Below are 23,103 nucleotides of genomic sequence, written 5' to 3' on the forward strand. Positions count from 1 at the left end.
TTTTGTACTCAACAACGCCGGGAAATTGATTTTGAAATTCTATGAAACATTCCTCAATAGAATACTTCCATATTCCATCAATCTTGCGTCCATTTCTAAAGTAGGACTCTATGATAAACACTTTTTGTTCTTGAGAAAACACCATTTTAAACGCTTTTTAAAACGAAAATATTCAAATTGATAGCGGTGATATAGCGCTTTGACAGATGACGTTAAGTTCATTTGCTATACGCTACGCCCTACGTCCAAATTTTCAGAACCAACTTGACCACGTTTTTATTTGAACGCTCGATACAAATATCCTTTAAATGGAATAAAACACTTCCAACAAGAAGAGTGATTTTCAAAGCACTAACTTGTTAACCACAACACTCGTCCTGAAAATCACGTGAACAGTTGTACATTGACTTTAGAAGTTATATTTGAATTATAGAACACACGTAATATTGCCATAAACAATTTAATGGAGGTATTTTAAAATGTCTATATGATATGATCAAAAAATGTTTAATATAATTCTTTTCTTCTGTTTCAAATAAAAAAATTTGTATAGCACCGGCAATACTGCATAGTTCATATCCCTTTCAAAATAGTTAAGCATCAGTTCTCGAAAAGTTTTCTATAAAAAAATGCATATTTCAACATTTAACATGTTATTCGTTTTTTTTGATCAAATAAAAACAATTTTCTATTCTGTAAATTGGTTTAAAATATTGGTATTCAAAACTCACCCTATATAAGACGTTTTTCTGGAGCAGCTTGCGTACCCAACTGTAAATAACACAATTCCATCTTCACAAAGTTATGTTTATTTGATTGGAAATGTGGAATGTTTATTTGATTGGAAATGTGGAAGGAGGACATATTTGTCAATAAAATGTGGTTTATATCCTTTTTATAGACCGAAGGGAGTAGTAAACAACGGAAAAAGACGTCTCGTAACTCAGTTTGAAATGTTACCAAACAACCCCAAAAAATTCAGTGTCAGAGGCAATCATCTCATACGAGGCTTGTTCAGAAAATAACCGAACTTTTTGAAATATTTATTTAGTGATATGCGGTTGGCAGCATTGCGTTGCGCATAACCTCCTTTGCAACCACATGTCCTTGGATTGTTGATATCTCATTTAGTTTTCTTGATGTTGGTATTTGAGTGCAACATGTTTAAGTGTTAGTGACCATTTTTGAAATATGCTGGAACAACGATGCAACGTAAAATTTTGCGTGAAACTCGGGAAAACTTTCACAGAAACGTTTCTACTTTTGAAACAAGCTTACGGAGATGATGCTCTGAAGCTATCCAGGACTGATTCGCCAAATGGAAACACCTCTGGAAAAAATTTGTGAATAGGGAAAGGAAGAACTTTGAAGGAGATAAGGACCAATAATAAAGTTTAAAAAATAAAGGCCAGTTATTTTCTGAACACACCTCGTATATGAGAGATTTAGACAAGTTCGTTTTATTGAATATTTTATTGCTTCAGCTGTTTTTCTTTCATTGTCAATATTATTTGATATAATAAATATGAAACGAAACGTAATTCTTATTTTCTCTTACACTTTTACATTTGCTTGTGCTGAACGATTATTCTGAACGCGGCACAAATTTCAGTGATTAACTTTACAACTACATATTCTTGAAAATCATAAAGGGATAACACTGGCATCTTTACTATGGCAGCAAAATAATGGCGTCGTAAATTTTATTTACTCTGCGTTTACTAAGACGACGTTACTTCTTGATTATTTCCGGCTGTAGGGGTACGGACATTCCAAAGATGTTTGTTGTACAGCCCATTTTAGTTAGAACTGCAGTGACCATATAAAAAAAAGTATATTTAACGTTGTTAATGTTTCGTGCTCTTGTTTCGAGCTTAGTTTGGTGGTACAAACAAATCCTGGCCAGAATTTGTTTGTCGGCGGAAGTAATCTCGAAAGCAAAACATGAGACACCTACGCGGTATGTTTACAAATTTTGTTTAACATCTAATAACTTACCACGTTGATATAACGAAAACTTTTTGGAACTACTGACTACACCGATAGCTCTGCTTCTAGTTGCAAGTGTTGGTGCATGCCTATTTTAAAATCACTATACATAAATATAAGCAGCTAAAAGTAAGAACCGAGAAAAATTAATGACTTTACTTACAATAAAAGACACACGTCTTCGGAATAAAATTAAAGTAGAAGTGATTACACAGCATTCTTCTGTACTATAAAAAAAAACAGGAATCAAAAAAGGGAACGACATGCCATTTACATTCACTATTTACCTCTTTTTATGTAGTATGTAAATCGGGAACGATTCCAGAGGTTCTCAATAAGTTTTAATAAATTTTGATTATTATTAATATTAAGCCCATTTTGCAGATTTAACTATTTTTATTATTGAAAATGCTTATTATGTAAGCTACTTCCCTTCAATAAATTATTTCGAAGTTTATATAGGTCATGTTTGTTAAATATGGCGATGAACAAACCTAATAGAACTGCAATGAACATTTGACGATGATCTGAATCTACACTTTTTATATATTTTGAAGTGCATTGACAGATTTTCTTTGATTTGATAAAAAACAATAACGATTTAACCTTAATTATTCTTTCTTGATATTAATTTCTCCTTTTTTTTTCCAGGCTTCTATGGACCTCCCACCAGACAAAGCGAAACTACTGAAGAGTTACGACTACGAAAAAAAATGGGATATTATCTGTGATCAGGTTAGTGCAAATAGTACAATTATTTATTGGTCGGTACTGTATATTTTTTTATTTGTACACACATTTTAATGACGTCTTGAATGTTTGAGGAATTTCACCGTGTAGAATCATTTTCATAATTTTCCAAAGGATGTTAAATATGTGACAAGCTTTTTTACGAATATGATAAGGGTTTCCGTATTCAAAGATAACTAGAAATTCCTACATGTATCGGTGAACATGAAATTTATTTATTAAGGCAAATTCAGCAACCTTTCGTATTTTATACAGAGTGAATCGTAAATGTGTACTAGGTAGNGTTAGGGATACTAGAAGTTAAGGGATGATTTCAGAAATTTAAGAAATCATAACAAGCAGAAAAATGAATGAATTTTATAATTTTTGTTTTCATTCTACTCTAAAAAATGTAAACTTTCTTTTCGGAGAAATAGATATATTTTTTAACTTTTAATAAAAAAGTTATACAATTTCAATTTTTTAATATAATTTAACACTAAAAGGATTTTTTTCTATGCCATTCGATTGACTATTTAAAATAAGAAAAGTTGCTTTCAAAATTTTGTTTGAGGATAAAGATAAAAAACGTTCACTTTGTGAAACTGTTATAACTTTTTATTAAAATTAAAAAATATATCTATTTCTCTGAAAAGATAGTTTACATTTCTTAGAGTAGGTTGAAAAAAATATATAAAATTCGTTCATTTTCCTGCTTATGGTTTTTCAAATTTCTGAAATCATCCCTTAANGAACATGAAATTTATTTATTAAGGCAAATTCAGCAACCTTTCGTATTTTATACAGAGTGAATCGTAAATGTGTACTAGGTAGTATTTTAGACAGCGATAAGTGCAGTTTTCTATGTAGAACATGTAATTTAGTTTATTTTTTTAGGAAAAAAATTGCAATAAAGACAAATTTAAAATAAATTGAATGTATAAATAACTTGTTGGGAACCACTGACCTCAATGTGATATTATTTATGCGTAACATAATTTGACTATTCTGAAAGGGAGATAAACTACCCAGTGTTGCCGATGTTACACAGAACTACTAAACTATAACTTTATGTGAACTCGAAAGAAAGAGTTAAATAAGCATATAAATTTTGAAATATCTACATAAAAATGTTTTTAGAAATGCCTACTATCCATGTACTGTATTCACATGTAATGTAATGTACACATTTAGCTGTGACTAAGTGCTAAATTGTCCACATGATTTTCGAAACGAGCGTTGCGGTTTGCAGTAATCAAGTCAGAGTTTTGAAAATCATTACTACTGGAAAGTATTTTACTTCATTCAAGTATATTTACTCAAAAATACGTATCTTACTTCAAATTTAATATTTTTGTTATTTGTCTATTGTAATATACCTATGTATTTTTAAAATTAACATTTAAAATGCTGCAATTAGTGCTTACGTCTTGCTTCACCAAATTGATCTTGTAGTAAATATATAGGTAACATAAAACTTTCATTAAATAACTACATGTGTTTACCTAAATAAAAATTTTTCGCAAAAAAGTCATTTTTTTAAATAATTAAAGTTTTTTAATAAAGAAAATATGGATTATTGCTAAAAACATTTTCAACAAAAAAATGAGCAACAATTGAAAAATTACTCGTTACATTGATTTTCAGGAAAAACGACAAAAAACAATTCGGGCACTAGGAAATGGCAGCGCTTTGAAACTATCAGGGTTTCTTTAGGACACTTTGAGGTTGAAAAGCTACAGTCAATATTCTTAGTTTATCTGTTATTAGCAAAGTTATACCAATTTATTCAGATATCACTAATTAAGCAGTTTTTCACCTTTTTTCCAATTTTGACTTCGCAGTTTTTTTTATTAAAAACCAATAATTACGACTTGTGGAAAATACTTTGCAGTTTTCAAAACCCTACTTGGATTTTCTGTATGATCATTATTTCCCGAGTAATTGATTGCCAAATTCAAAAATTACTTTTTTGCTTTGATCGACGATAACTAAGAGACAAATCATCGTATGGGGCTCCGGAACCGCTCAAATTAAATTATCTAAAAGAGTTTTACGGTGAAATTACCAAAAAAAAATGATTGAACTCCATACACCTTTTTAAAGACAAGCAAAAATTTGGAAAACAAATTTTTGATTCACTTACTTAAACATTTGTAATTATTATATTATTTGAAAGTGGTTTTTCTTTTGTCTTCTTCAATATTTACTTTATGTGCGTTCTTTCTCTCCATTTTTACTACAACAGTTGATTCATCTGATTTATACCATTTTTCTCATGTCATTTTTTATCCCTCTCCTGATCCCTTAATTTCTGTTCTTTACTCATCGTCTGTGTGTTTTTACTTTTTTCTTATGGTGCTCATTGGATCTGCGTCATCGCCGCACAATAATTTACGACTAAGTCAACTGTTTCTTACATTATAAACGATTTTATTACCAAGTGTAAGACCTCTACATAAATAAACAATTCCCGGCTCTATTTTAGTCGATGCTCGATGTATTTATAAACGCTTTTCATCGCAATATCAGTTTTATTGAGACGGAGGAGAGTCGTAGCTGATCCCGGCGTAAATTTAGAATATTTTCTAACGTTTACAGAAACGTTTAATTGGAGATAATTTGCAACTGATGGGTGTCAACGGAACTATAAAGCGTGCTGGTAACGTCGGGCAACATTGTTTCCAGCGTACTTTAAAATAAGTAAACAGCCTCGTAAATAAATAACAATCTTGTGCTGTGTTGGGGAATGAAAATAAATGATCGGTTTTATTGCCCCCGTTAGGTTCGCCTAGTACCATACGCACATATCCGGTTTGTGGATGGAGCAATTTAAAATTTTCGATATGGTCGTCAAGACTTCCTTTTGGAACTTGTCAGGAAACTATAATGGCTCGTGTAAAATGTAAGAGGAAGTATACAGGGCATTTTTATTTCACTGTTTTGCGACGCATGCTGGAAAGTGATACCGGAAGTTGATACTAACTTTCTTATTTTAAATGAAACCCCCTGTATATTATTGCAAAACAATTAGGGGTTTCCATTTAAAAATTTCGAGTTTTCCACATATTCTGAACTTCATATTCGATAATTTTTTTTTTGACCACCCTGTATTAAATTGGAAAATTTTCATGTCAAATTCAATAAAGTTGGTCTTTCTCTACAAAATGTCCAATTTGCACAAAAAAATAAACTGGTGTAACCGGAAGTACGATGACCTTGAAAATATTTTAACTTGGTGGGCCCCTCGGTCCGTATCACACCATCACAATTTAAAAAAAAAAAAATCAGAGCGGTTTCACAGATATCCATCGATGGAGTTCGAGGTGGGACACTCTGTAGACACACTTTTTTTTCCAAGGACTTCAGTATAAACCGGCCATAACTAAGAATAAAAAAATCTTCTCCAAACATGTTGGCTGGTTATTGAAAAAATGTGTTCTGACTTCCTCGCGACAACCAGTGGAAAAGGACTGAAAACAAAAACAAAACTCGAACAAAATATAGCCCGCTTGATGGAAACAAGAGTTTTGGGTTTGTTTCAGTTTTGTTTTTGTTTTGTTCTAGAAAACACAAACAGGGCATAAACTCAACTGTCCGTTTAGTGGAAAACCGCCATAACACAGCTGCATTGGGCGACTGGGTAATAAATCTCAGTTTTTGACAAGTGGTTGACAAATTGCCTAGCAGTGCAGTGCAGCAATGCGGAATTTGGTGTGATTCAAGTAATTTGTTTGTTGTTAATTCTGTTTACTAATATTATTACAACATGGCATTTTGGAAACCTTTTGAAACGGAACAAAACGAAATTTACCATCAATATAATAAAATTCAAATATGTTGTTGGCCAAATGAGCATATAATAGAAATTTTCTACACATTATGTACAAATTATTATAATTTTTACCTTTAGCAGACAACTTTTTTAGGGACACCTATGAAACTATTAAATTTTATTGCTAGGCGTTTTTATACATGTTCAACTGACTTCTGAAATACTATACCAGTTTTTTCTTAATTTATTTAACTTTATAAAATGCATACTTGCCATTAGATTACATATGTGCTTAATTAAACAAAGATTTTCATCACTTTTTTTATATACTGGGTGGTTAAAGAAAACCAGTGAAACAGGAAGACAAATAGATCAACATAATGTCACGGAATGACTTTATATCTACCTTTAATACGAGAAAAAACGGCATTTTTACCAAGATCCTCATGTATCGCATGCTGTGCACCAAAGTCGACGTTCAAACACTTTCCTTGATAGGTCCGCAGAGGCCCTGCGACGAAGTTCGCCTGGGGATGGACATTCGATCTAGCCGAATTTTACTCATATTTCGCTTCAGACAGGTTGTGGACTTGTAGGTGCGTGTATTGTTGTAGCTTTATATTGCGGTTTTTCAGTTTAAATTTCGTAATATTCGCAGAACTTTTCAATTTCAGAAATTCGAAATCGGGGTACTTTTTCTATTCCAGCTACGTGTCGTCGGTTGTCGTTCTGACAACAGCGTCGGCCTTCGTCGGTGTCGCTGAGGATATGATGATTGGGGGTAGCTGGAAGCTTTGTGGAGCGATTCTTGGAAATTTTCGGAACATCAGCGAAAAGGGGCCAAAAAAAAAGAAAAAATGTTTTTTTAGAATTTATATCCAATAACTAATCCATTCCACCCCAAAAGGGACCTCCCCCTCCTTCCTAGTCAGGGTCAAGGTCAATTAGAGGTCAGATTGAGAAACTGTGCATTAAATCTAAGTATCTCGGAGATCAGGTTTTTCGGGTTGCAGAGTCCAAATTGGAGATTAGTTTGTCTGTGTCGGGCCATTTTAAAGCTGTTTCAAGGTCAAATTAAGAAAAAGCCGAGCAATTAAGTCCGACCAGATGTCATACAGGATTTTAGGGTCGCTGAGCTCGAGTCCAAGGTCAGTTTGTCTGTATCAGGTTATTTGAAAGTCGTATCAAGGTCATTTCAAGGTTGAGTTGAGAAAAGCCAAGCAAATAAGTGCAACCGCTTGTTAAACACGTATTTGGAGTTGCTGAAATCAAATCTGAGGTCAGTTTATCTGTGTCAGGTCATTTGAAGGCCATTTTAAAGTCATTTGAAAGTTAATTTATGAAATAAACCCTGGAACCAATTACCGTTCTTATAGTCGCTGAATCCGAATCCGAGGTCCATTTATATGTATTAATAAAGGTTCAACGCTATTCCAAGGTTGATTTAAGAAAAAGGACTTCTAGTAGGGTCAATGAGAGACGATTTCAGATCCCCCTGTTTCCAACCGAAGCTAAAATTGTTGATAGGTCATTAAAATCATTAGAGTTTAAACAAAGCTACGCAAGGTTTCGGCAAGTTCATCAAATGAACAGATCGTTTTTCTCGAAAACTACTTATTTGACACAAAAATGACCTGTACAAAGGTTGTAGGATTTCGCATGGGTTCCAGAATACTGATCTCTTGACCTAAAACTTGGCAAATCCTCCTTACCTTCGGTTCACATTAAGCTAATCGACACAAATCAAGTAGTAGAGGACTAAATCGTCATATAATTGGACCTTGGATTCAAACTCAGAGACTTCAAAAACGATAATCGATTTTTGGGTTTCCCTCGGTTTAACCATTAAATGACCTTGAAATAACCCTCAAATGACCTGATGCAGACAAACTGACCTCGGATTTGAACCTATCTAATAGGCGGTTAGACTTAATTGCTCGGTTTTCAATTTGACCTTGAAATAACCTTGACACGACCTTTAAATGACCTGATACAATCAAACTAATCTGGGTTTCTAACCTAGTGACCTCAAAATCATGTATAACAGGTGGTTGGACTTGATTACTCGGTTTTTTCTCAATTTGATCTTGAAATGACCTTGAAACAAACTTAAAACGGCCTGATACAGACAAACCGATTCGGGCTCTGCGACCCAAAAAAACTAAATTCCGAGATCCTTTGATTTAATGCACTTTTTCTCAATCTGACCTCTAATTGACTTTGAATACCATAATAACTAAATTATATTACTTTTACAATAAGCATTTTACATAAGTATAAGCATTCAAGTTTTATATTAAACCAAATTGAGTGATTCCGATTTTTAGGCAAGCGAATAGTATTTTTGTGTTTACAGTACAAACTTCACATTTATTGGCTTTTCCCAATACGAAACATAGTTAAAACATCTTTACTTTTTTTGATACAACTGTGTAAACAAACAAAAAACAAAGGAAGGGCTCCCGAAGTTCCAGCGGTTGTGTTTATTATTGCATTCAGTTACATTCACTTAATCTGGTGTACTCAACTGGTCAACTCTTCTACGTAGGATTACAAACAACCATAGGCGGAACATCCGGGTATTTTTACAAATTTAGAGGTTAACTGAACACTTTATTTTTAAATTATTCTCTGGTCGTAAAATGAAGTGCATACAATAAGTTGTTTAAACAATTGTTTTTTTTTGCTAGAAGCTATATTTGCTGAATAATGTTTTTATTGCAATATAGTACTACACATTGATCTAAATTCTTGGAATTATATTTCAACAAATATTGTACGGACTGTAATATTGACCCAAATCCCCAGATCGAGATACCACAAAGTAATTGTAGTGCTCACTTCCAAATTTAATTGTTTTATCTCTAACGATTTCGGAAGTGTCTAGAAAAAATAACTTTCAGGGGCTCACAGTTAATGAGCCCTCTAACGAGACATTTTTTTGCCTAATTTCGGAAAGCCTGTATTTTACTTCTAAAGTTAATGAGGATTAAGGAATCCCACACATCAGCAGGATGATGTTTAGTTCCATAATATTAAACAAGTTTTTAAAAATCGCAAATCTGCATATGCAAATAGACCTCTAACCTCTATCGCGATACGCTGGTCTATAATCAATTTATTCCTCCATTATGCGGAGGCTAAGTGCGTAGAACTATTAAGAAATAGTCTTAGTTTATTTACTTTGTCAATGAAACGCCTATACCATCAGAGAGAGCCGCCTCACACAAACGAAATTACACAAATGTTTACCATATGTTTATAAATGCATTCGCTTTATTACACTGAATGAACGGTGGCATGAAAAAACTTCCTCTGTAATAATGTTGAATGAATACGGACTTTCTGTTACTTCGGCTCGGCTGCTGATGCCGCCTGGAGGCGTAGGATGGATTTTTGCTTGGGGGCAGGTTCTGTTATATGCGTGGTGTAGCCTTATTGAGGAACGATTCGTTTATTTTATTACTGTCGCGGAGATAATTCCGTTACGTACACGATATTATGTAAAGGTATGGCATGAATTGTTTCATGAGCAGCTAAATCGTGTTTTAAATGCGCATTTTTTGACATATCTGAATTTATGACGTTACGTGTGTGTCACGTAGTGACATCATCAATGATTTCTTTTAAATTAAAACACTTGTCATGCAAACTTGTTTGGAATATAAAATAAATGTGTGATAAATAAAATTTCATAAATTAAAAGCGAGAGAAATTATTCCAAGAATTTATAAAATGTACAGGGTGGGCCATTAGTGTGACAAAGTGAAATAACTCCCTTGTTATTCGTACTACAGAAGAAAAGTTTATATAAAAGTTGTACAGAATAAAAAAACCTAAAGGACAAAATTAATTTGAAACGCACAGGGCGATGAGTAAAAACGGGACACGCCAAATATTAAAATTTTTTAAATGGAACACCCTGTATATTTTTAAACATGGATTTCTGAATTCTATATATGGCAATATAAACAGTTTAACATTTTAGTGCGGGGTTGCCAAGTTGTAGAAAATTCTTCGAATTTTGGAAAAACATGACCTCAAAGAAGTTGTATTAACTTTCAACTACTATCACTTGGAACAAAAATATTTGACAGAGTTGTAGGCAAATGTTAGGCAAAGACTCCTATTATTAGCTAATATCGATATTTTATACAGGACATTTTTACGATCATTTTAAGAAAGTTCAAACTTGATTTTCTAAAATTTTTCAAATGGAACACCCTGTATGTTATTGTTTTATTTTGTTCACATATCTGTCGACTCTTTTATTAAGTATGTTCTACACCTAAAGTTGTTAGTTTTTAAGATATAGCAACATTTCTGGAAAAACTAATTTCTATTATTTTCGGTCGCACGAAATGGCTTTGAAAAAAAGTGTCACATTGTGTCAACTTGTCAGTTCATAATATATCATTCCATTTTGAGTTAATTTTATTAGTAAATATTTATTTGTGGTATTCTATAAAATAATAAAATTTAAGTTTTTTTAGAAATGTTGCTATATCTTAAAAACTAACAATTTAGGCATAAAACATGCTTAATAAAAGTTGAAGTGGACCGATTTGTGAATAAAATAGAACAATAAAATACATTTGAAAAATTTTAGAAAATCAAGTTTAAACTTTCTAAAAATGATCGTATTATAAAAAATGCTCTGTATAAAATATCGATATTAGCTAATATAGGAGCCTTTGTCTAACATTTACCTATAACTCTAATATTTTGTTCCAAATGTTAGTTGTTGAAAGTTAATATAACTTCTTCGAGGTCATGTTTTTTCCAAAATTCGAAGAATTTTCTACAAAACTGTGGCAATCCCGCACTATAATAATAAACTGTTTATATTGCCATATATAGAATTTTCTCGGAAATCCATATGTTTAGAAATATACAGGGTGTTCTATTTAAAAAATGTAATATTTGACGAGTCTCGTTTTTACTCACCACCCTGTATGTATCAAATTAATTTTGTAGTTTAGGTTTCTTGATTCCGTATAAACTTTTTTTCTGTATTATCAGTAAAAGGGAGCTATTTTACTTTCTCACACTAAAGTCCCACCCTGTATATTTATTAAAATATTTTTTAAATAACCTTTAAAAAAATTGTTTTGATAAATATTTTCTTTGTTCTCAATTTTATATTATTGGAATGCAATGTTGCATGACATGTAAGTATTATAAACATTTATGTCACAGAATCATCTAAATAATCTCATTTTATCTGATAAAAAGGATTTTGATACACGACAAATTGANTAGAAAATCAAGTTTAAACTTTCTAAAAATGATCGTATTATAAAAAATGCCCTGTATAAAATATCGATATTAGCTAATATTGGAGCCTTTGTCTAACCTTTATCTATAACTCTAATATTTTGTTCCAAATGTTAGTTGTTGAAAGTTAATACAACTTCTTCGAGGTCATGTTTTTTCCAAAATTCGAAAAATTTTCTACAAAACTTTGGCAATCCCGCACTAAAATAATAAACTGTTTATATTGCCATATATACAATTTTCTCGGAAATTCATATGTTTAGAAATATACAGGGTGTTCTATTTAAAAAATGTAATATTTGGCGTGTCCCGTTTTTACTCACCACCCTGTATGTATCAAATTAATTTTGTAGTTTAGGTTTCTTGATTCTGTATAAACTTTTTTTCTGTATTATGAGTAACAAGGGAGTTATTTTACTTTCTCACACTAATGTCCCACCCTGTATATTTTTTAAATAACCTTTAAAAAATTGTTTTGATAAATATTTTCTTTGTTCTCAATTTTATATTATTGGAATGCAATGTTGCATGACATGTAAGTATTATAAACATTTATGTCACAGAATCATCTAAATAATCTCATTTTATCTGATAAAAAGGATTTTGATACACGACAAATTGAAAAATCATAATTATTGCAATGTTCTATAATGAAATTATAAAAATAATCTTTTTTTATCGTACTCTTATATGAATTTCTTTAAATTGAATAAAGTTTTACATAAATCTGTACTAGTATACATATGTAATTTTACTTTTGTGTTAAGTATATGTACAAGTATGACTATACAAATAAAGTTCCTATTAACACAGAAAATTGATTGTTCTTCTTATGGAAATTTTATTAAATTTGATCTTTTTGCAACAATAAATATTTTTTACATTTAGTCTAGACTAGAGTAGAGGAAGAAACAGAAAAATTGGAAAAACAACTACTTTATCTCCGAGGTAAAAAAATTTAAAAATGGAAGAACTGAAGAAACTCGAATTAAAAAAAAAAACTTTTATTAAAATATTTTCCATGATTTTGCTGGAACCTCAGTGAGTATGAATATACATATTTTAATAAATACATTCAAATCTCAAACTAGTAGAGCTCAAACATAAATTAACAAAAGGTATTTAAAACTTATAAAAACTTATTTTATTCCGGACTATACCTTTTTATAGTAAATAAAATAACGTTACATGATGCCATAATAAATAATAAATAAAAATGAGCGTCAAACAGTCGCAATGTGTTATGGGGTTCCACAAGGTAGTATCTTAGGTCCGGTATTGTTTACACTATATATAAATGACTTTTATATTGCCGACATGGGGTAGAATAATATGTTTCGTCGATGACATCGCCGTTTTTTATACTTATATGTACTTATCATGGTTAGATTAAAAAACACTTTTTACAAAATGGTTTTATACAATTATAAGAGATTTTCACTTCACCAAAAACCAAAATATTATCATTTACCTGAAAAGATAAACAATCATTTAAAATAATGCAGAGATCTGTGAAGTATTTAGAAATTGCAATAGACTGCAATATGAAATGTGATTAAATCGATAAATTAAAATAACAAAAAAACAAATTATTTAATAACAAAAATTCTCCATCTTATACCTAAAATTCAAATACCTGAAACCTCGCCTAAAATAGATTTTTGATTTGTTTGATTGATTTGTTTGAATTCTGCCTTAGCCATATAAGACAGTTATTCTGTAGAGCAAATTTTATACAATTTTAACAAAACCTAAAATTGAGTCAGCTACAGTTACAATATTAAAAATAAAAATCAAGTGGGTAGTAATGGAACCTAAGTTAGTAAAACGGTTGGACAAATGTGCTTCCCTTTTTTCGATCCTAGAATATTTAATGAACCTCCAAATCAAATACAATTATTAAGTCTGAGATTTAAGAAGAAAATAAAAACATGGATATTGGAAAACCATAGATTTTATATTCATCAATTACCTAGTTGATATAAAAAGTGTTTACAGTTTTTTAAATGTAGCAATATGAAATCATTTTGGCTCTTTTTGCAATATTCAACAAAAAATATGAAGTAAATAATCTCGCAAACAATTTTACGTATTAAGAAACTATAAAATCTAATGAATTTATTCTGATTTAACTCAGGCAATGTTTTGTTATTCTACCTGTGTGTTATATATTTTTTTTGTTGTATATTTTCATAACAACCAAATCCCAAGAACAACAATTTTAAATTCCTTTGTGGTGTTTCTTTCGCATATCTTAATTTCATTGTGTTATGATTACAGGTTTTGTCGTATTAACAGGCGATTTTATCGTTATTTACGACTATTTTTCCCCAAAATCTCTACCACTAATGAAATAAGACAAAACAAAAGACCGTTTCAGGTATCCGTAAGGACTTCTATACTTTAAGTAACAAATATGTCTATGTTCAACTTGTATTACCCCATAAACCGTTTTATACAGAGAATTAATAAATGTTTACAAGTCACGACCGCTAAGCTTAGGCAACTAACACGTCACGTAACTTGTATGAAGGCTCAGTACCAAATAGCCAATCTAAATAGGTTTATGTTCATCAAAAAATCTACCCTGTATACACAAATAGCACCTTCCATCTTGATTACTACTTCTAGATGGAAAAACGCTGTCTTATACCTTGGAGATACTATCGCGTCCTCCTCAAATTGCAGACTCACGTCGACCAAGTGACACCGCGTGTTACCCATTGTGATATATCTTAGGCATTTTCAGAAATCCGGCGCCACTTTATTTGATAAACTGCATAAATCATATATAAGGCCTGAGCTCGAATATTCTGTCCCTCTTAGGTCTCCATATTTTACGACGGACATCAAACGTGTGCATCAAAGATACTGCCTCACGTTGCTTAGCTGTCGTATAACGAAGGTTTCGACTGCATAAGCAGACATCGTCTCATTTATTTTTTATTCAGCTTATCCTTCACGGGCCTGTACAGGTCGTATATTTTGTAATTTTACAGCATATAAATTATTATTCAGTATTAAGAATCAGTATAAAAATATTCTGTAAAATACATGCAATACATTCTACCTAAAGGAAAATGTATTTTTTTAAAATAATTGCATGAATCGAATTTGAGGTAAAATTACAACAAAAAACATGCAGCAATAATCGTGAAATTAAACTTGTTATTGACAGCATTTTATTATAAAGAAGCAAGTAAAATTATTGTCTTTACTAAGTATGTATATGCAATATTAATACTATGTAAAATTACATTCTTCAGTTTAATGAAATAATTAAAAATTGGTGAATACCAAGAAAATGTAATTTGTAAAATTGTGTGAAATGTGTATACAATGAAATTACAATACAAAATGTTTAATGAAATCAGACATCCAAGAAATTTTACTGTAAATAATCAGGTAAATTATTGTCTTGTGTATGTAAAAAATATTCTGTAAACTTACACTGCTAATTATCTCAAACAAATTTCACGTTCGAAGTTGAAGCTAGATAAAAAATTTTTACTTTATCAAATAATTAACAAAGTAATGTAATTTGTGGAATTACAATTATGTATAATTTCAGATATATGTAATTACAACAGCGATAATTGTGAAATTAAACCCATTATCTATGGTTTTTAGTATATTATTATTGTTTTTCTTACTTTACCGTAAATAAATTACATTTACGCTTGATTAAAGCTTTTTACATTTAACAAAATGATGTAGGTAATTTGTAAAATTGCAATTGTACCATTGGCAAATACCAAACAGTTACTACTAGTAAAATTTGGTATGTAAAATTACAATTCTAACGAACATACAACGTTGATAATAAAGGAATCGGGCATTTTCTTTACTTAGTGTATGTATAAATATTCTGTAAAATTACATTAAATTCATACAGTTATGCTACACTAAAAAAACTTAAAAAGTGTAATTTGTAAAATTACAATTGTACAATTTGTGGAAAATTACAGCAAAAATACAGCGGTATTCGTGAAAATCGTGAAAAAACCAATCGATAGTATTTTATTACAAAAAAAACACCTAAACTACTGTGTACTGTATTTGTTTAGTATATATAAAATATTTTATTAAATTACGTTCCTCATCTTACAGGAATTACATTTTAAGCTAGCCGTAAAACTCTGGAAAATACTAAACAATTGCCAGAAAAATGTAATTTGTAAAATTACAGTTATAATTACTACGAAGATAAAAAATACAAATAACTGATTGTATTAGTTTATTGTAAAAATATTTTGTAAAATTACATTCTTTATCTTAAAGAAGCTTCACTTTTAAGTATGTTTAAATATTTTAGCAAATTTACCAAACACTTAAAAATATAGTTTGTAAAATTACAAATTTATACAGGGTGTCGCGCTTAAGTATGATACAAGCCTGTAACTTCTTTATTTTTTAGCCGATTTCAAAAATTTTTATTTGGGAATGTGGGGTAAAAAGAACTCTATCTAACTATGATAATGCTGTTCTTATTAATGCAATTCACGGCCAACTAGGACGCGTTTTCTCGACATTAAAATACCTGATTGGCATTAGCGATTTTTTTTCCAAAAAACAGATTACGTATTCTCATTCAGCATCTCTTAAACCGTCTTACCACCAAGTTTCATCAAAATCGATACATCTTAAGGCTAGCACTCCATGATGTTGCGAAATGTAATACAATCCTGTAACTTCTTTATTTTTTGGCTTATTTAAAATTTTTTTTATGAAAGTTAGAGTAAAAACTCTGACTACTGCTGTTTTTTTTAATGCAATACACGGCCAACTAGTGCTAATCTGAAGATGTATCGAATTTGATGAAACTTAAATGAATGAATGTAAAGATATTCTGTAAAATTACATTACTCATTTTAAAAGGATTGGAGATTACAGCTAGATTTAAAAATTAGGGAAATATCAAACAGTTATTAAAAAAATATTATTTGTAAAATTACAATTGTAATTACAACGCAGATACAGTGTTAATAGTAAAATTAAATCTATTACCGATAGTATTTTGGTATCAAGAATCAAATTATTTTCTTTGTGTGCAAAATAATATTATGAAAAATTAAATTACTTTCCTTAAAGGAATTTCACATTCAAGCTAGATTAAAAGCCATGGCATTTTTTTTTAAATGTAATTTATAATGTAACAAATGTGTATCTATAATTTAAGGTGCAATTACAATGAAAATACAGTTGTAATAGTACATTTTATTCAATTTTCAATGACATTTTGGTATAAAAATTAAGAAAATTATTATATTTACAAATTAACTTATAATTAAAATTAAAATACATTTAAATTACAATATATTTACATAACTCGTAAGTATCCATAATATGACTTCTTTATTTGTGATATAAAACACTGAAATGCCTACATATATACTTTTCCAATGAAAAAATTGAGGATAATTTTTTTCCGTAAGTTACGTCCTATTATTTTCACAATTAAATGTCCAGTCATTTATATCAACGTTTGTGAACATTCCTACCCATTAACTCGCCATAAAATAGACAAACATAATAAACTAAACAGATAACAACCCCCCGGGTCAATTTTTCCCCGACATCACACCATTAGAAACACTTTCGGCAGGACAGACCCTCAAATACCACCCCTAATAAATATTCCCGCGGACAGTTGTTGCTATCTGTGATGGCTTTGTTTGCAAATACCTTGTGATGCTGGCCGGAGTGGTTAGATGGCATAGAATGTCGTCTGCGTGAGTCACGGGTCATCGAGAGCGATTCCATCTCGTTTGGGTGTATCCCACGTCCTCAAGAACAAGAGGCGAAGGGCAGTCGTACATCGACATGTTAGAAGACACGTACACTATTTATTTTAATCTGAGGGAGTTCTAAAAAGTCACGGCAAATGAACAAAATCGCCAGATAAAAAGTTATACAAAAAATTGTGCAGAAAGTTTAGAAAATTGCGCAAAAATGCACTTGATGTACACTACAAAAAGTGAAAATAAATGAGGCATAAAATGTTGCATATTTTCATAAAGAAAATAGGGAACATTAAAAGATTGCTGTAATATAGTCCATTTAACAATGCTTGAGAGTTGAATGACCTAAGAAACAGCTAGTTCAATTTTAGGGCAGAATGCGAATATGTTAAAAAAATTGGGGGTTTCTTTTTAAATATTTCGAGTTTTCCACATTTTCTGAACTTCATATTAGATTATTTTGTTGGCCACCTTATATAAAACCAGGAAAATTTTCATGTCAAATCCGATAAATTAGATCTTCCTCTACAAAATGTCCAATTCGCACAAAAAAATAAACCTATGTTTCTGGGAAAACTAAATTTTGCTGAGTCTGCATCTCTCAATTTTTGTCTAAAAATCAAAATATCTCGAAAACGGTCAATCGTAAGTATGCAGGGTGCTATATATATTTTCAACTAAAAAATCAATGCTCTTTCCAAAAATGCAATGATATACAAGGGGTTCAATTTAAAATAAGAAAGTTGGTGCCGCCTTCCGATAAAACTATAAATACGATGACCTTGAAAATATTTTAACTTGATAGGCCACATGCCCTTATCACACCACCACAATTTCAAAAAAATCCTTCTAGCGATTTCCCAGATATCCATCGATGGAGTTCGTGGTGGGACACCCTGTACACAACCTCTCCATACCGTTAATGGATCACCTTGTATATCATAAAAGTTTTCTCATCCCGTTATAAAAATGTTATTTTTACAGATCCAGAATGATTTGTAGCTCCAGAATCCCAATATTAATAATTTTCTATATGTACATTTTATTGCCCAAGTTTAATACGGATTAAGTATGCCTCTGTTTACCCTCAAATCACAATAAAGCTTAAAACTAAACAGATATGCATCTATGTAAATAGTCGCAAGCTGTGAATAAATAATTGATTGATTTAACTATCGATAAAATACTTTATTTCAGTACCAGACTGTTTTCGATGAATGAAGCAACTATAAAAAAACTCAATGAAATCTTTCAGGTATAAACCGTATTAAAAATCTTATTTTAATTATCTTTGTTTGGGGATTCTTGATGAATGCGATGGAATAAAACTTTTTCAAAGTCAACATTGAGTAAGATACATTAAAAACATATATTGACGTTTGTTGTTTACAACCTGGAACTGTGTTAAACAGTGATCAGACCTTGTTTCTCACGATGTCGCACGTAGTATAATTAGATACTTGCATTTAATTATGTTTTTATACCTTGCTTTAATAGAGATATTATATTTTCCCGGCGTTATTAATTAAAGCATCGTATTTGCTTCATAATAATAATTAATGAATCGGACGAGTCGAGGTTAACGTGATTCATACACACGATAACGATTATGTATAATATTGAAGTTCAGTTCAGATATGCAGGAAATACTAGCTAAAACAGATATGATTAATTATCACAGCCACACAGAAAAAAAAAAGTTGGGTATACTTTTTATGCGACATATATTTTTAGTAGTAATTTAGCCTCCTGAACACGAATCTGGGGTCAGAATTGGCCCATCACGTCACAATTTTTTCCTAACCTCAAAAAACTTGTGGAAAAATAGTGAAAATTGATGAAAATTTACTGGGAAAATTTGGAAAAAAATTTATTTCCACATCAAATAGTACATTTTTATGTAAAAGACTCTGCTGAATTCAAATCCACTGTCAGAATTGAGCTAGAACGTGTGGTTTTTTTTCTAACCTCAAAAAACCGAGCAGGAATCGCTATTTTCAAATTCTGAGCGGATTTTGACCAGATTTTGTATAAAGGGGTTTTTTGGGTCGCTGATTACGAATATGAATTCACATTGTAAAAATTCAAGATGGCTGATCCAATATGGCGGGTGTACTTTTTTGAAATCCACCGATTTCAGTAAAATTTGGCATCATAAGGATTGCTGGTTGATCTCACCTTCATTAATCACACATCTGGAGCCAGATTTTCATAAATCAAGGTAAAAGATTCCACTCCGTCTAAAAATGTGACTTCGCTTAAAAAAATGACTTAAGGACTCTACACATGTAATGATGTGTAGTGTGATGTGCTTGTTTCCATGGGACAAGACAAAAAAGTTTCTACTTTATTCTTTCATTTATTTAGTCGTGCATGGGCTTATGGTTTTCCAATCAGATTTTTTTAACTACTATGCAGTTTTCCTATGGCATTTAGATGCTTTTATTTCTTAATAATTTTAAAGTTCAAGGAAAAGGACACATTACTGCCACACAGCACATCACTGCATCTGCTTATGCCTTCAATCTAAAAATGTGACTTTGCCGAAAAAATGCCGCCTACTCGGCCTAAAATTATGACTCTGCCTACAAATTTTACCTTGATTTATGAAAATCTGGCTCCAGATGTGTGATTAATGAAGGTGAGATCAACCAGCAATCCTTATGATGCCAAATTTTACTGAAATCGGTGGATTTCAAAAAAGTACACCCGCCATATTGGATCAGCCATCTTGAATTTTTACAATGTGAATTCATATTCGTAATCAGCGACCCAAAAAACCCCTTTATACAAAATCTGGTCAAAATCCGCTCAGAATTTGAAAATAGCGATTCCTGCTCGGTTTTTTGAGGTTAGAAAAAAAACCACACGTTCTAGCTCAATTCTGACAGTGGATTTGAATTCAGCAGAGTCTTTTACATAAAAATGTACTATTTGATGTGGAAATAAATTTTTTTCCAAATTTTCCCAGTAAATTTTCATCAATTTTCACTATTTTTCACAAGTTTTTTGAGGTTAGGAAAAAATTGTGACGTGATGGGCCAATTCTGACCCCAGATTCGTGTTCAGGAGGCCAAATTACTACGAAAAATATATGTCGCATAAAAAGTATACCCAACTTTTTTTTTCTGTGTGGCTGTGTTATCTTAATAAAATTGCAGATGCGTGTTATGTTGTTTGCCCAGGAGAGTAAATGCTCACTTATAATGTGTTCACAATTTACCTCCTGACGATAATGAATTTGCGGAACTAAATTTTGTAGTGAATCTAAAAGGGTGTTGGAAGGAATAATGGAAATTTCCTGCAACTCTTCGATATTTTGCAGCCCATTTTTGTAGACTACATTTTTTATGTGACCCCACAGAAAAAAGTCAAGCGGGGTCATATCGGGAGACCTAGCTGGCCATTCAATTGCCCCTCTGCATTTTTCATTTATCAGGAAAAGTTTAATTTAATTTAGGAACATAATGTGACATTTCATTTGATTGGCTACAAAACAGAGGTGTGTAATTTTCACAAACATTCCACTCGTACAAACATGAACTGAATATTATATATGTAACATACGTTGCAAAGCTTCTAATTAACAACGTCAAAACTGGCTTCAATCTCAAGAGTATTTGCATATAGGCAAACATCGATGATGAATTTTGCTGGTGGCTAAACAGACCGGGTCAAGATCAACATTTTTATTAGTCATTATTTATCAAACCGGCTGTCGACTCCGAAATGGTGATGTCATGGGTGACCTTTCCAAGTCGTTTCCAATAAAACTACGTTTTTAGTTCTTGGAAAGTAAATCTAAATTCTGTCAAAATCCAGATACCTCCATAATATGGGTAAGCGGTGGGTTGTAATTTCAGTTTGTTGGTCTTTGTAGGTCTGCAACATTCTTCCCAAGGTCTACAAATTATGAGTGAGTCATCTTGAAATTGTTTATATTTGGAGTGGTAATTTCGGTTGTTTGTCTTTTTTATCAGAGGACCGTGGGTGGTTCTTTACAAATCAATGTTTCCATTTTAGTGAGATATAATTAGTTCTGATGTAAGAAAATAACATGTTATCAAATTTGGCTTAATTTGAATCACATGCAAAATCACATCAGTTGGTTTAAACTTAAACTGTGAAACTTTTGAAGTTCTTCAACTTTTCTTGCAATACTCCAGAAGTATCTGTCGAGTAAACTAAAATATTTATAGACAATTTACAATTAGAAATGTAAGGTAACACAAGTAATAAGTCGACACTTCCAATCATTAATAACATATAATCATAATCAAACAATACACAGACTGTGTTTACATGATGAAAGAACATCAATAACAATAAGAGTTTTGACTATATATTCTCTGTACAATACTTAATGAGAGGCTGGTGGCAACTGCCTACTGCCTTACTTCTGCGTTTTTCATACTGCTCGGGCTTTCGTAACCCAATACTAAAAACTATTTTGTCTATCAGTACATTCATACGACCGAATAGCTTTGATGACCTCATGCCAATTCCTTGGTCAGCAGAGTCCCTTACAGAATATTTCACAGACTCCTTCGATTTGAATTTTGAAAATTTGTGTCTTGGGGATGCTCTATCTTTAAATAAAGTAATGCCGTCGTTTTAGCACTTCCGGTTACACCAGAAATCGCCATCTATTTGCTTATTTAAAGGAACACCCTGTATATTATTGCGTTATCGATAAGATACATTGAAAATAAGTCAAAAAAGTTAAAGCTTTCCCGTACATAAATCTAACCGTTTTCAAGATAATCGACATTTAAAAAAATGCAGGCAGATGCAAACATTTCGAATATTCTTTATATCTTCCTTTGTTCTGGAAGCCTTCACTTGCTTTTCGGAACACACAAAAAACATAAGATGCACCTTCTACTATCAAAATTGCCTGAAGAAAATTATACCGAGTATGTTATTTTTTATGTTACATTTTGAAAACTTAAAACCGACAAAACTTTTTAAATTCAAATGGATCAGCCTGTATTTTTTTTGCACCATATTATAAAATCAAATTCTCTTGAATGTAGGAATTACAGTTTCGATTTTCTCAGATATTTGCGGTTTTCTTCCATGCTCAAGCATATTACATTAAAAATACAATGAAATGTGAAAGTCAAATATCGACACTGTCATTCAGTATTCTACAAGTATCCAGTATTTTTAATTTATTTTATGTCCATTTAAACATTCACCTAGAATCAGGATTATTAGCTGAATTTCTATGATTTGGTATTTTGCAACTGAAAGAGAACAATTATTAATAACATGGTTTCGGTTGGTTTTTCTTAGAATGTTTCTCTAATTTTTAATGTGACAGTTTTTAAAGTATAACAAACTTAAATAATTTCAAATAACTAGTAAATGATTATCGATAATAATTACTATTTTTGGGATTAAAGTTTAGACATTAATTAACCTTTATTAACCAAATTAACAAATCTTAAGTCTACAAAAATTCTTGTGGGGTTTCTGGGGATGCTAAATGCTCTGAAGTTATTAATTTTTTTGCTATATCATACAGGGCGTTCAGTGCAGTACTCCGCGGGAATATTTTAGGGAACTTTTTTGAGGTTAATCTTTTTG

The 23,103-nt window shown here is 31.3% G+C and overlaps 1 protein-coding gene across 2 annotated transcripts in view; it reads left to right on the forward strand.

Annotated features, from left to right (window-relative positions):
- The window catches only part of LOC108908677 (formin-like protein CG32138), a 143,407-nt gene that overhangs the window by 64,889 nt on the left and 55,415 nt on the right, over positions 1 to 23,103 (forward strand). For both annotated transcript variants that reach the window (XM_018712796.1, XM_018712801.1), the window contains exon 2: positions 2,641 to 2,724. In XM_018712796.1, the coding sequence (XP_018568312.1) occupies positions 2,641 to 2,724 (84 nt within the window). The remainder of the gene's footprint in view (positions 1 to 2,640; positions 2,725 to 23,103) is intronic.

The sequence above is a fragment of the Anoplophora glabripennis genome, unplaced genomic scaffold (assembly GCF_000390285.2).
Source record: "Anoplophora glabripennis isolate ALB-LARVAE unplaced genomic scaffold, Agla_2.0 scaffold29, whole genome shotgun sequence".
Taxonomy (NCBI): domain Eukaryota; kingdom Metazoa; phylum Arthropoda; class Insecta; order Coleoptera; family Cerambycidae; genus Anoplophora; species Anoplophora glabripennis.